We start from the raw sequence: 15,841 nt of genomic DNA, 5'->3' as shown, positions 1-15,841 counted from the left end.
CATCATCTCATAATCTTAATAGCAATCATAATAAATTAAATAAATACATTTTTTAAAAGTTTGCATGTGTGCAGTTTTAGCTAAGAAGGAGTTTTGACGTCAAAGCAACAATACTGTCGTTGTGATGTGAACAACTAGATGTACACTAAACTGGAGAAACATGAAGATGAACAATAGCATACTTACTTTTGGCTACCTCTGTATGAATTTCACCATATCGGGATTTTTTTTATTCAATAATTACACAGTATTGTTACATATAAGATGAGGGCCTCACGTGAAACGACCGGATAATATTAATTGATTAGTATTAACATTTATTTTCCAACCAAATATCAAGGCATAGAAATAAAAGATACATTTATTTTAACTTGAATTTATTTCATTTCTTTCTAACAAGTCCATTATTATTTTTTGCAGTACTTTGTATATGTGCAATTGTGGGGACAAAAAAATGATTGAAAATACTGTAGTCTTAATCTGTTGCTTTCAGGTTTGTGATCTGAACACTAGATGGAGACGTAGATAAAACTAAAACCAAGTATGAAGACAATGCAATATACTACTGTACGAGCTACCGCCGTCCTAATTTATCCTGGATTCAGACATGCCATATTTCACAGTGGAAAAAGTCTGCCATTAAAAAAAAAAAAAACTAAATAAATCTAGTGTTAAAGTATTGAATTGCTCTTCTGGGGGAAAAAATTAACGACTAAAACATTCATCATTTTGAGTGAAGAAATTATTTTTGGACCCGCAATACACCTGTTGATCTCGCATACTTGTTGGGAATCAATCAAAAAAATTGCTAAACCAAAACAGCGATTAAAAAAAAGAGTCTAGTGAATCCATTGAACGTATGCGTAGGATGTTAAGACTAACGTGAGTTGACTGTTTAGGATATTATTGTGGTTATGGTTGTAATACATAAATTGCAAACGAGCTTCCTCACGAGAAAGACACGATTTTTTTTTTTTTTTTTTTTTACTGGCACCAGTGAGATAGGCTACGAGACCATTTTTTAAACAACCGGAATTAGGTATCATTAACTTAAAGAAAAATGACCCCCAGATATTAAAACTCAATTGTAACTTGGAAAAAAAATAATTGCACATCATTTATGCCAAGGAAGCAGATTAAGTAAAAACAAGTGGACGTTTATTTTTTTTTTCAAGAAGGTTACAAATGACATGAGGTAAACGTGTTTATTCTGACATTCATCATAAAGTGCCAATTCTTTCTTTTCGTACTTTTTTTTTTTTAATGCAAAAACTACCCCAAAATATGCAAGTTATTTCACCTCGTTGGCGCGGCCAGTCCCGTGCATCTCCGGGGACTCCCTCGGGCTTCCGCCCACGCTGTTGTCGGTGTCACTGCCGCCTTTCCCGCCCCCCGCCTCCTCCTCCTCTGCGCGCTCGGTGCAGTCGGCGTCGTGCGTCCGGGCGTGTTTGCTCAGGTGGTCGGAGCGCATGAACCTCTTGCGGCACACCGGGCACTCGAAGCGTTTCTCCCCGGTGTGCGTGCGCAGGTGCCTCTGGAGCTCGTCGGAGCGAGTGAAGCGTTTCCCGCAGAAGAGCCAGTTGCACACGAACGGCCGCTCCCCGGTGTGCCATCGGAGGTGAGCCTTCAGGTGGGACGTCTTGCCGTAAACTTTCCCGCAGCCCGGAATGTGGCAGTTGTGCACGGCTCTGCGCCGTGGGCTCGCCGAACCGTGACCGAGGCTCTCCGCCTCCCGGCAGTTGGGGCAGTCGCAAGTGGCTCTGCCCGTGTAACGACGCGAAGAGGGGCGTGGAGGGAGCACCGAGCTCCCCGCGGAGGACCCCGGCGGGGTGGACTCAGAATAGGGGGCCCGGAAGCCGTCGAACAGGTGCTGCGTGCCGGGGAGAAGATGCTGAACGGCGCCGTGGCTGCGCTCGGAGGAGTAGCCCGCCACAGATGAGGCCATCCCGGCTGGGTTCGGTGTGTCCACCCAAGTCGTGCCGACGTCCCACCATGAGGAAGGCCCGCCCCCGACATCCGCCACGGGCTTGAACCACGACTCGTACGGATGCCGCGGATATCTCCCCGCGATGCCTTCCACGGGGGAGGAAAACTTAGCGAGGACCAACTCGGGAAAACTTGTTTCGGAATGCCCTGCTGAGGTCTGGTAGGCTGGCAATTCGTCAGTGTTGGCCACCGAAAAGGGGCTGGAGGGGTCCGAGAATCCCACCCCGTTATTCCTGGAGGGGACCCCGAGTGAGGTGAGACAAGTGCCCGGGACGCTGCTTTTCCACGGGTGGAAGCCCTTGGGGAGTCCCGTGGGCCCGTTGGGGAGGTCGGGGGCCGAGCAGGGGGGACTTGCCTCGCCTATTCTGCTGCAAGTGGCCGCCAGCATGGCCAGAGGGGTGTTGCCCAGCCGGGGGTCCTCCTATGCGGGTACACACTGACCTTTTAGAACCGCGTGAGACATTATGGTTGGAAATATAATTTGTACATAGCCCCTCAAGATGACGACGAAATGTACCCCCTTCTCACGAATAGGTCCACTTTAGCTGAACCTCACATTACATTAACAGTGTCTAATAAAAATAAATGTAAACTTACCCCCATTAATGTTGCAGCCATGGTTTGAGCTGTCATGTCCAAGTCTGTGTTGTGTGTTGCGTGCGTGTTTTGTCTGCTCTTTTTGTACTTGATGCTTCCTCGTGCCTTGGAAGCCTGTAGGCCGGTGGACCAATCACAGGCCAACACAGGTCGTCTCTTGTTCTTTGCGGCTCCGGAACGTTGTAAATTTCCGTACAAAAAAGAAAGAAAGAAAAAAGAAAAGTGTCATGTTGAAAGGCTGCGCCTTCCATCCAAGATAATAAATCCTAAAAAGCACTTTGACAGCGGAGGAGTTCAACAATAAGTAATTGGCTGAGCATTTTAATGCTGCTCAAAATTACAACAATTTTAATTGTAATTGTTTTTTTTTTTTGTCACTTCCAAAATGTCCTCCAATGTCATTGGGATTAATATACAGAACCGGCAACATATTGCTTAATTGTTTTTTATATATATGTGCAGTACATATTTAAAATGTATGCGTTGTTCTTGACCCGTTCAATGTGAACAGCTGCAAATATCATTACAAATATATATTTTTTTCAATTTGCTTTTGTTGCTAGGCAAAAAAAAATTGGGTGAGTTGATTAACGACAAAGAAGGGGAGTTTGCAAATGTTTTTTTTTTTTTTTTATCACCAGCCTATTTTTTTAAAACAGTCATTACGACCTGACAGTAGTACATGGTCAATATGATTTATGACAAACATCAGCTCCAAAACCACCGTGCCAGAAGAAAAACAACTAAGAGACAGAAGATGTGACTTACAAGGTGTCAGTCATTTGTATGTTTTCCCTGTGCTTACGTGGGTTTTCTCTGGGTACTCCGGCTTCCCCCCGCATTCCAAAAACAAAGATGCTAAGTTAAGTGAAGACTAAATTGTCCATAGATATGAATGTGACTGCTTTGTCCATATGTGCCCTGCAATTCACCAACACCAACTACCAGTTCAAGGTGCGCCATTGAAAATAGGTGGATTAATTTAATGTTTGCTCTGTATTAAATATAAAACATATTAAAAGCAAATTCAAGCTTGTACTACAGGTACATTGCATGGCTTGCGGGGTACACAATCAGAGTCCTGTTGTAACCCTTTTCTGAGGGTTTTGTTGCGTGTTTATTTGCAATTTACAACCTGGTTGTGTGAGCAAGCACACACCCAACAAACAACGTGTCAAAGAGACAAGTGTTGTTAAAGACTAATGCGTGTAAAAAATGTTGAAGTCTTGCAGGGGGGGGGGGGGGCGCGAACCGGTCCATCCCATCCTGTCCCTGGGGCTGATCAGTCAACCGCCGGGGGAAGGGAAGGGAAGGGAGGATACCCACTGCACTGCCTCTGCAATTTCACGTCATTCAGCAAAACAAATGTCAGCCCCCCCCCCAAAAAACAAAAAAACAAAAAACTCTTCCTGTGCTTTTCCTTCTCTTATCAATCATGTGAATCTATCAATCAGAAATTTGCCCTTAGCCAGCTACCCCAGATTGAGTATAATATGAATCATAAATGGTCACCTGACAGAATACGCAAATGCAGATCAATCTCACACACTTTGACAGATGGCATGTCATTTATATGCTTGATTTTTAATTAAATGTAATGTAAAATAATTTGAGTCTTAAGAACTTTGACATCTTTAAAATGATTTTTTTTTTTTGGTTTGAATCGCTTAGAGTTGTTTCTTCCTGGGGTTTAGGTGTTAATCCACTCCCAGTGGACATGACCAAATTAATGCCCCCTGCTTCTGCCCCCCCCCCTCCCCGGCCCCCAGGCATTGTTTATTTCCCAGGTGGACTTTACAGTCGGCCATCTTCACTCTAACCTGACCCTCATCGTCGTCCTCATGAGCCACCCAAACAGCTGTCCCCTCTTTGCTTGCATTCTTTTCCCACACCGAAAGTGTGTGTGCAGGCCAGCATGAAAGCTCCACCCCCACCCCACGAAACCCTGTCCGAGCCCCAACCTGTTCCTTTAGCCGTTGATAAAGACCACATTATCACGGGCCATCAGACGTCAACAACAAAAAAAAAAAGATTGGCGTGTGCTCTCCACTCACTTTGTGTCCCCTGAGACAGAAAACGCAGAGAAGAAAAGAGAGAAATAAAGATCTGGCACATCTCCAGGGAAGACTGATGGCTGGAGGTTTTTATTTCTCCTCGGTGTTCTGCTTACCTCCTCTTTTGTTGCCGTGGCAGGGGTCCTCTTGCGTTTGGAGGGCGGCCATTTTGCCCGGCTGCCCCTGCTGGGACAATTAGGAGGGAAATGACCGAGTCAAAAGACAAGCAACTAAACCTTAATCAAATATACAATAATATTCAACACAATTTGGTGGTTATGCAATTAATTTGGAGAAAAAAGCTACGGACGCTACACGTTTACTACAGAGCTTGTGCATCAAATCACGTCACGGGCCGGAAGTGCTGATCAAACAAACCATTCTTCAATGCTAAGTCTGTTGGAGACGATGCAAAAATATGTCTTATAACACGACACCCAGAGTTTTGTCCGATACCGTTAAACATTTAGAAGATGATAATAAACGAAGGTACGTGGAAAAATGAGGGACACTTGGCCGTAGAGGACGCATATTTAATGCCGCAGTCATTGTTTTCGCCGATAAGAAATTGGACTGTTAACCCGCTTGTGCTTGTCTTGGACAACTGGATCTACACATGTATCTGGTGAGTACGTCGTCGAGATTTACACGGAAGAGTTTGAAAGCGCAGAAAAGTCTGGACGGATACAAATGCTTCGTTCCTGGATATGTTCTCAATCGAGAATAAATCCCACATAGTGATGGAGTCACTCAGATTTTTTCAATACAACTACCAATAGTTAAATAAATGGCCCCTGGTTTTACACAAACTCACATTCATTAGCTATGATGGGGGGGGGGGGGGGAGACAGCGAGTCAGCTCCTCTGTACCCGAAGTGTGTCGTGGCCACACGTTAAACTTTGGTAAACTTCTCCGTGACAGACGTGTTCGCAAATGAGTCCAATGCATATTTAAAAATGAAAATAAACCACTGGGATAGGCTTCAACCCACGTACACGGAAGCGCGTTGCGGCCACACGTTGAACTTCGGTAAACCTCTGCGTGACTGACGTTTTTTTGTTGTTTTTTTTTAAATACGCATTGGACTCATTTGAGAACAATGCATATTAGAAAAAAAAAAAAAGTCTGTCGGGGAGAGGTTTACCGAAGATTAACGTGTGGCTGCAACACGCTTCCGTGTACATAGGAGACGACTCCCTGTGGTTTTATTTTATTTATTTTTTTAAACGCATTGCTCTCAAATGAGCCAACTTGGCATTATAAATACTTTTTGGTAATTTGAGATTGAGAAGAATAATTCCTACCTGAAATGAAGCGATCTCAACACAGGCGTGTGTATTTAGTGGGGCACCATCCATCACGTTTAATTGCCGAAATCCATCAATATTTTCTGGTCTTTTCAGCTGGTATTCCATAGAATGATCTCTTTGAATATCTGTCTCACCTGTTGTAACGACCAACAGCACAACAAGTCTCCCCCATTTTTGCAGAAATGTGTAAAGAAGTACAAATTTCCTTATTGGAGCACAAAACCCAGGGAAAGCTGACCAATACTGTTGGCCAATTGGATGTCTCAAAAATGAACAAATTTTCTAAATGAACGTTAGCCAGACTGCCACTTGGTAGTATTGTACCATATTCTATTTAAACCACAGTAAATTTAATACATTTTTTTAAGTACACACCTGTATTTTATGGTCTACGTCAGCACCGCCATTGTTCCGCGAAGAAACAAAAATATTGCAAAATATTGTTTAAGTGAAAGAACTTGTCTAATAACTGATCATTTGAGGCTCAAAAAAATAAAAACATCCAAGGGTGATAGATATGTAATGCACTTACGTTTTATGGACTCAGGCAGCTTAATCAATTTGGCTCCTTCTGTCTTCAAGCAAAATGATATTCATAAGTATGCAGATACACTCTATATTCTCTACAAGGTAACTAACTATGTGCACTAACTCTTATAAGTGCAAAAAAATGTTGACCAGTATGTATCTGGTTATCAATATTAAATCACTTAAAAGTAACCTTAAATACATCCATTTAAATGTTTTTTAAATTTCTTTTGCGACTGTTCCACTCCAGTTCCATAGGTGGCAGTCGTGAGCCTGACAAAGTGAAAACAAATTGCTGGAACGTCACATGTCTCAACCTGCAAATTGTGTTCCTGTGGATACTGCGCTGCATGACTCCATGTTCAAGACAAAAATAATAATAATAATAATAATACAATAAATGTAGAGATTTTTTTTAAAAAGCAAAAGAAATCTTGGTATAAATTTTTGCAAGAATCAGGAAAATTGATGCACATGGATTTACGTTTGGTCTACTACCAGAAAAAGACCGCCACTGTGCTTTTTATTCAACGTATATCAATCTCGCTCTTCAAGTGCATCGAAATGATTCAACCCCCCCCAAAAAAAAAAAAAAAATCTGCGGCTTTTTGGTTTCCAAAAAGGTGAAGAAGCATTTTAAGGTGTGCGCCGCGCCAGGATGCGCCTGAAGCACCACCTCTCACGTCTTCCTGTAATTAACACGCAGGGCAAGTCTGTCGTTTGTCAACACCGAGCTGACAGACGACATTTCAGGTTCGCCGCAATGAAAACATTCACATGATCGAGATTAGCCTTTCTTCTGCAGTTGCAATTAAATTTAACAACTCTCTGTCTAGAAAAACACTCACACAATCCCCACAGGTCGGATAATTGCGTGTAAACAAAAGCGACCTGGCAAGCTTGACAAATAAATGCCATAGAAACACAAAAACAAATAGATTAATCATCGCGCGGCTTCGCCCCCACCTTGGAATGCAAATTGCATATTTTACGCATTTGTATCACGGTTCTGCTGAGCACTACCAAAAAGGCACTTGCAAATGCAGTTTTATTATATGGGAATTTAATTTTTAAAAGACTTGTGCAAAAGGGTCACAGGTGTCATCTCATCTGTCTACGCGGCACAATGAGATTCCCGCTTAGCAGTTATACTGTTAAAGTACCTACTTCACATTCATGTATACAGTACATTTACATAGGACACGCAGTAACCCACGTTCACCAAATGAGGATTTTTAAAAAAAAATGATATTCACAGGAAGCAGTTTGGATTGAACATGAATTCAAATTGGAACTGATAAAACGCTCTTTTTCTCACAACCACTTGCACAAATGATAACAACATAATATACGTATTACTCATATATTTTGGTATACTTGAACATTCGGATGACATCCAATATCAAAGCTATCGCAAAATTCGGCCGTTATAAAAAAATGAGAATTTTCAATTTTGATTGACATTGGTAGATGTCACTTAATCTGCTTATTGGCACAGCTTTTACACAATAGAAACCACTCGGGGTGGAAAAAATATATATTTTGCACATCAGTGAAATGAAACGTTGGTATTTTGCATTTCTAAATAAAGATTGAAAAGAATGTAAAAATTAGAAATCGTGAAAAATAATGCAACGGTCAATCGCCACTAATGATTACGTTGGATGTAGCAATTCTCTTCAAAGACGTTTAATGGATTCAAAAACTGATCCCGGCTTAATTTAATTTAATTTGATTTAATTACGGCGCTACGGTGGGTCAGCTGGAAAGCGCTGGTCTCACAGTTCTGAGGTCCCAGGTTCGATCCCAGACCCGCCTGTGTGGAGTTTGCATGTTCTCCCCGTGCCTGCGTGGGTTTTCTCCAGGCACTCCGGTTTCGACCCCAATCCCAAAAACATCCAACATTAATTGGACACTCTAAATTGCCCCAAGGCGTGATAGTGAGTGTGGCTGTTTGTCTCTATGTGCCCTGCGATTGGCTGGCAACCAGTTCAGAGTGTACCCCGCCTCCTGCCCGTTGACAGCTGGGATAGGCTCCAGCACTCCCTGCGACCCTCATGAGGATAAGTGGCAAAGAAAATGGATAGATGTTTTGATTGACCTTAGTAGAGGTCATTTTTATATGCTTATTGGCATAGCTTTTACACAATAGAAACCCATCATTGAAAAAATAATGTCTTTTTTGCACATCAGTGAAATAAAACATTTGTATAATGCATTTTTAAATAAAGACTGAGAAGAATATAAAAATTTAAAATAGTAAAAAACAATGTAACGCTCTATCTCCACTAATGATTACTACAAAATTGCTGGTCTTCGGATGCTTTCAGCAATTATCTACAAAGATGTAGAATAGATTCAAAAACTGATCCAGGACTGAATTCCCATTTTAAGGTCTTGAAAAGATGAAATGTTTTGATTCAGATTTCAACTATGAAGGTGACATAAATGGGTGGCTTTTATTTGTAGTATATAAAATGATTGAATGTCCAACTTTGTTAAGAGTGTCAGATGCAAGAAATGACTTTGGATGATTTGTCATTGATCAGGCAGGAGAGAAAGGCAAAAAATAATAATGATAATAAAGATTTTGAAACATACAACATAATCATCTTTCTTATCCTGACTCTCACGAATGAGAAATTGCAGATGGTTACGTGGGTGGCATTTTGGAGGAGGCTATGATTCAAAGTGACAAAATAATTCAAAGGTTAGGTTGACCTCTGTGGTCAAAGTATATATATATATATATATATATATATATATATATATATATTTGGGGGGGGGGCGCTAATCATCAGAAGGGCACGTGAGTTGTTCCTGCGGTTGTAATATTTATTTTTGGGTAGTCGGCCAACAACCTATTCTTTAACCTGCAGAATTTGAAAGTAAAGTCCTGATTCGTGACTCATGTTTGAAATTACGCCAACATTTGTCTGCTTTTGAAAATGAACATGCCATTTAGGGACTATTCAGCCGGTCATTTCCACGAAGCCTGATGTGTTCGTAAAAGAATGCGTCGTGATGAAGGGGAGGGTGTGCAAAAAAAAAAAAAGAAAGAAAAAACGCCAAGCCTGCTATTAACCTCGACTTCTCCCAGCTGGTTATCGCACATTCAAGCGATTCAGCGTTTAACGCCGCATGGAGGAAGTGGGGATGAAACGGAGAGAAGATAATGATGAGCTGGGGGGGGGGGGGACGTCATGTGACTTGGATTATCTTTTATTTTGAAAGCTCGCGTCATGTCTTCCTCCCTCAAGTGAAGTGGTTCACTATGTTCAAGCACCAATTGAGAAACGTACAAAAAAAGTTGCCCTCTCACTCGTTCTTTGTGATTAAATCCTGCTCTGACCGTGATCTCTGTTCTCCTGGCCAATGATGCCCTTCATCACTCGCTCCCGCACTGCACGCACACGCCATGAGATTAATTTCTTCTTCATCTTTTCTTTTTTTACGTTCTGCGTCTCCGCTAGGTTCACGTGTGGTCAAGCGTGTGCGTGCGTGTCTCTTGATTGATGCGCATAATCATACACTCCCAGACGTCATTTTTCACTTTCTGTCTTGACGGATGGATTTCTTGCATTTGATCACTGCAACCTCAGCATTTGGAGGGTCTGGGTCATCCTGTTGGGGGCTGGGGAGCCTGTGTGCATCCCTACATACATATGACTCTTATAGTAAACAACTGAGTAGCATTTTTTTAAAAACTAATTTTATCTGTTTTTGTTTTATGGTTAAAGATCTGTTGTGTAATTGTCTTAATCTAGTTTTGTCTAGATATATGTGCCTTGTGATTGGGTGGAAACCAGTTGAGGGTGTCCCCTGCTTCCTGCCCGAAGATCGCTGGGGTAGGCTTCAGCACTCGCGCAACCCTTGTGAGGATAAGCCGCTCAGAAAATGGATGGATATATGTGATGATCCTCCATGTCTGTCTAGTAGCAGTTATTTGAAGGTTTATAGTCACAGCAACATTCATGTTAGTTTCCATGAGCACGCCGTCTATGGGATTTCACATTGTGCTGTATGTTAGCATTAAGCTAGCAGATGTATAATTGAGAAAATTGTACAGTTTAGTTTGTGATTTTCATCCAACATTTAATTCTATATGTTCTGTTCGTGTGTGTTTCTGATTCATATTAGATGTTAGCAATAAGCTAGCAGCGTTTTACCTAATTATATGCTCTGATTATGCACTGTAGTGTTTAAAATATACAATGTTACAATGTCTGTTTTAATTGCGTCAATCTTGCCGTAAATGTCACCTGGGAGAGACTTTCTTATCCCGCCCGAACCACACTCCCACACCCACTGCCTCCGGGCCGCCTTTCAGGACATAGACGGCCCCGGACGAGGGGACGGCGTCAAGCTCCGCCACGCCGGCAAGTTGGCTCAGGTCCTGCTACCGCACAATTTTACACGTTTACCTTGGATCTTTATGATGTGCTGCACCCTTCACTTAGCGCCGCTGGAAAGGTCGTCCTCAAGTCTTGGGAGGGAGTCGTCGTATTCAAAGGTAGCGGGTGGACTGCACGCAGGCGCACACACACAATACGCCAACACATGTACACACTGCTTCAAAGAGAGTCCAAACAAATGCCAGTTCACCATTCCATTTCCCTCTGCTTTTCAAATAATTGTTAATAATCAATAATAAACTGTGGTTGCTGGTTAGCATATCCGCGTCACAATTAAGAGGTCCAAAAATATTTTTTAAAAGCCATGTAAGGTTAAATGAAGACTAAATTGCCCGTAGGTGTGAATGTGACAGTAAAAAAAAAAGAAAGAATAATGCTCACGTCAAAAAAAAAAACTTTCACAGGCACTCAAAACTTCAGTTTCACTCAAAAAAAAAAAAAAAAATCTCAAATGGCTGCACACATTCACATTCTATTTATTAATGTCAAGAAAAATATACAGTACATTATCAGGAGCGGGAATGGCAAAATTCCCCACAGCTGTTTGATCCCTGAATGGATTAATAAAATGAGATTTTTATGCAACACTACAATAAACGTTGAATTTCATTTGGAACAGCAGCTGGTTAATGAGGTCACTATTCCAGACAGAGTTCACTCTTAGTTCAAGGTACCTGAAGGCATCCCCTCCCATCTTCATCTACCTCCTGCGGGGGTCAAGGCACTCTCATGCATCACTGCGGGATGAGTTTTTCCGTCACTCGGTCGGTTCTGTTGTTGTTCTCGTACCGCAGGGAGGTGGCCTGCGTTTTGAGTTGGCTTACAGTCGTCTGAAAGCACGTTGTAAATACCTGACGACGCCAACGGACGCATTCTGCAAATTCTCAGCTCCGTAAAGATCTTCACTGACACAAATGACTCATGTTGAGCTCTGTGGATAACAACAACAAATGTTAAGGGAGGGAAAAAAAATGTAACCACTTCTGACACTTGTCAGTCAGAGCAGCAAATCAATAAAAAAAAAAAATCATTTAGAGAGCGTTTTTCCCATCATTTGCTTACCCAAGATCAATAACTAATGCAAAACAGCTCATGCATAATTGAAAAAGTCACACAGCACTAAAAAATACCCCCAGACTTAACTAAAATCATACTGAAGAGATACAAAGATTTAATTCTTCACACATACTACTAAAATGCTTTCTGGCTTTATTGAAACGCTCACACAACTGAAACAAACACACACATACATCTGAAATCTTCTCATACATAATACCAAATGTTCTTTCAATATACTAAAAGGCCATCTTACACATATACACCTGAACGCACAATATTGAAACACACATTACTGAAACGCCCTCATGCGCACTACTGAAATGTTCTCTCACTACTGACACTCTCATAGCCAGTTGATCTAATCACACACACAGCATTATACAAGTGAAACCCCGTGACACATGCTCTCACATACAGTGAAGAAAATAAGTATTTCAACACTCTGCTATATTGCAAGTTCTCCCACTTAGAAATCATGGGGGGGGGGCTGAAATTTTCATTGTAGGTTCATGCCCACGGTCAGAGAGATAATCTAAAAAGAAAAATCCAGAAATCACAATGTATGCTTTTTTTAGCAATTTATTTGTGTGATACAGCTGCAAATAAGTATTTGAGCACGTGTCTATCAACTAGAATTCTGACCCTCAAAGACCTCTTAAGTCCGCCTTTAAAAGTCCACCTCCATTCCATGTACTATCCTGAATCAGATGCACCTGTGTTAAGTTTGCCAAATGGATGATACAGAGGAGTCATGGGAGAATGTTTTGTGGTCAGATGAGACCAAAATGGAATTTTTTGGTCATAATTCCACTAACCGTGTTCGGAGGATGACAAATGATGAGTTCCATCCCAAGAACACCGTCCCTGCTGTGAAGCATGGGGGTGGTAGCATCATGCTTTCGGGGTGTTTTCTGATCACGGGACAGGATGACTGCACTGTATTAAGGAGAGGATTACAGCGGCCATGTACAGTTTTGTGAGATTTGCGGGAACAACCTCTTTCCCTCTGTCAGAACATTGAAGATGTGTCGTGGCTGGGTCTGTCATCATGACAATGACCTGAAGCACAGAGCCAGGAAAACGAAGAACTGGCTCCGTAAGACGCATACCAAGGTTCCGGCGTGGCCTTGCCAGTCTCCAGACCTAAACCCAATAGAAAACCTTTGGAGGGAGCTGAAACTCCGGGTTCTCTGCGACAGCCCAGAAACCTGTCTGATCTAGAAAAGATCTGTGTGGAGGAGTGGGCCCAAATCCGTCCTGCAGTGTGTAGTGAACAACTACAGGAAACGTTTGACCTCTGTAATTGCAAACAAAGGCTACTGTACCAAATATTAACATTGCTTTTCTCAGGTGTTCAAATACTTATTTGCAGCTGTTTCACACAGATAAATTATTAAAATAAATCATACATTGTGATTTCTGGATTTTTCTTTTTAGATGATCTCTCACGCAATGGACACGCAGCTACGATGAACATTTCAGACCCCTCCATGATTTCTAAGTGGGAGAACTTGCAATATAGCAGGGTGTTCAAATACTTAATTTCTTCACTGTAAGTGGACATGATGGAATATGTTTTCTTGGTGTTGCCGCACACAACACCGCGCTGCAAAACAAAACAGTTGCTGTTTTCCCACATCATTCAGACAATAGGACGCAATCTCGTCAATCCACTCGTTGGAATTGTACCCTTGCCAACTTTCAAGTCCAATTCGGTGAGTAGTGAGAAGCACGCACACGCACGAGGCATCTGCCAAAAAGTCACGTCAGTCGTAAATTTGCCTTTCCAGCCTTACCTTGAAGAGGAGACACACTGACGCCAAAGCTTCCAGGGGCGAACGCACGACGCCCACGCGCGCTTCTGCAGAAAGATTGAGGACACTGCACGCAAGCAAATACACACTGACTCACAAGCACGATTATATCACGCATATACATGAGGCGTCTGTGCTGTCTAATCGTCAATTATAAATGACAAGTATCGCAACTGAAATATCCTACAAAATCAACCCCTGCCGTGATGAAGAAAATGCAATCAAGTTGGGTCTTGTACATAAAAAAGAATTTTGGAAACATAAAAACATATATAACAAAACCTATAAAGTTAACTCTATTTAGTAATTTGATTTAATAATTTGATAATAATACTGGGAAAAAAATTCCATGGTGTATCCCATGACACGATATTTTAATGAAAAAAAAAAAACGAAATTCATTCAAATCCACTTACACTGTACAAGATAGCTTGTAGATGACGCCATCTAGTGGTGCCACACCCAAACAACACGTCACTTGCGAAAAACTCCCATTTAATCCAATGATTAAAAAAATAAGAATGAAGACATATATCGGTGTTATGCATTGTGATTATTAAAACTACCGCAAAATGCACAAAGCCTCGCGAATAATTTCGCACAAGCGACACCCCTTTTTGCCTCCCCAGGCCGACCCTCGTTGCCTAGCAACGCCCTGCACAGTGGCCCGGGGGCGGGGGCACTTGGCTGCTGCGCTGCAGTTAGGAAGCTTTAAAAGCGCGTGCTAGTGGGAGTGGGAATGAATTATTATTGAAGTATCTTGATAAATGACGATGCAAACTCACCCACAATGAATTCTTCCTCACGCATTCACAATCCCAGTTCACTCATTCATCAGCACTTGTCTCGTGCCACCATAAAAACCACCAGATGCACAGATTCGCTGTCTAACATGAAAAAAATAAATACATAAAACACACATAGAGCTGATGTATAATTTTTCAGTTGTGATCATTAGCTATTATCGTTGTGAGTCATGACACAACATTCGGGAAGCTATGGAAACGCGTTTTGACAGCATAAAAGCTTGAGCAAACACACAAAAATAACTTTCCGCCACCCCGAGTCTTGTACCAAGTTATCACAACAGGTATTGTCTAAACTTTTCAGTTTTGATTTGTACTTTGGTGTATAATCATAGATCAGAGTATCTAAATTTCAGTCTACTTTTTGTTGTTTTTGTTGAAGGAGTCCGATCAATCATTAACCAATCTTCTTTATTTGTACTAGTACCCTGTGGCAGTTCTTGAGCTGGGGCGCCAGTGCCTCCATAAGGCCGTGCTGAGGAAAATATAATTTCTTAAAAATGTTGTCATTTTAATATTTATTGTATGTCCGATCCCTATTGCGTCCAGTAATTCATATTTATTATGAAGAAAACGTATATTGAAATATGGGATACATTTATTCCTTTTCTTTTTATTATAAAATTATTTTAAGGGGGAACGGAACACTGTGGGAAAAGTAGGAATTGTCACCGGATTTTTTTTTTCCCCCCCCAGCACACGCCTATTTTTCCTCATTTAAAGCCCACAAACATAATAGTCACCGCCCTCCCGTCGCTCTCACAGCAACATGACTAGCGCCACTCCGCGGAGCATTGTGGGAAACGTAGTCCCGCTCGCCCAATAGCGTCGGAGGAGGTGAGGCTTGCGCAAAATACAACTCCCATCCGGACCTTCGCACGCCAAACCCCGTCGACCAATCTGAATAAGTGGGAGGAGCGCGTCCGCCCACAAAAAGCCACAGCCATCTGAGCGTATCTGACCCCCCCCCCACCCCTTTCTATCTAAAAATGAAAGTGTGAACGAATAAAAGGGAAATAAGAGTCTCACACAAATAGCGGCCGCTTTTCGCTGGGCTTCCGGACGGCGAGGACGCGCTCGGAGCGGCGGAGGCACGCGGCCACAGCAGAACAGGGGTGTTGTCCTGCTGCTTAAATGGAAGTGGGAGGGCCTCTTCGGTAACGCAGCCAACGCCGTTGTGGATGCCATTCTGACAACCGCTCGTTTGCGGCTTTCCGGACGCGCAATCCGCCTAAAAAGAGACGCACGACGCAGGTGCCAGCGGGGGGCGC

General features: G+C 42.3%; 1 protein-coding gene across 10 annotated transcripts; it reads right to left on the bottom strand.

Annotated features, from left to right (window-relative positions):
* Positions 1–1,235: 1,235 nt before the first annotated feature.
* Positions 1,236–15,756, bottom strand: sp8a (sp8 transcription factor a). Of its 10 annotated transcripts, none has more exons than XM_061809291.1 (8): positions 15,600–15,734; positions 13,747–14,651; positions 11,743–11,822; positions 10,901–11,628; positions 6,481–6,523; positions 4,754–4,823; positions 2,584–2,753; positions 1,236–2,407 (listed from the first exon to the last, which is right to left on the bottom strand). In XM_061809291.1, exons 6-8 carry the CDS (start codon positions 4,803–4,805, stop codon positions 1,292–1,294), a joined length of 1,338 nt encoding a protein of 445 aa, XP_061665275.1. In that variant the 5' UTR covers positions 4,806–4,823; positions 6,481–6,523; positions 10,901–11,628; positions 11,743–11,822; positions 13,747–14,651; positions 15,600–15,734; the 3' UTR covers positions 1,236–1,291. The 10 variants fall into 10 exon arrangements, 9 of the variants coding, with proteins under 9 accessions (XP_061665275.1, XP_061664909.1, XP_061665232.1 ...); XM_061808925.1 differs by having other exon boundaries at positions 10,901–11,822; positions 13,747–13,831; positions 14,550–14,651; XM_061809248.1 differs by having other exon boundaries at positions 10,901–11,822; positions 13,747–13,811; positions 14,550–14,651.
* Between the last annotated feature and the right edge of the window lie 85 nt (positions 15,757–15,841).

The sequence above is a fragment of the Syngnathoides biaculeatus genome, chromosome 1 (assembly GCF_019802595.1).
Source record: "Syngnathoides biaculeatus isolate LvHL_M chromosome 1, ASM1980259v1, whole genome shotgun sequence".
Classification (NCBI taxonomy): domain Eukaryota; kingdom Metazoa; phylum Chordata; class Actinopteri; order Syngnathiformes; family Syngnathidae; genus Syngnathoides; species Syngnathoides biaculeatus.
This window is presented reverse-complemented; position numbering and strand designations above follow the sequence as displayed.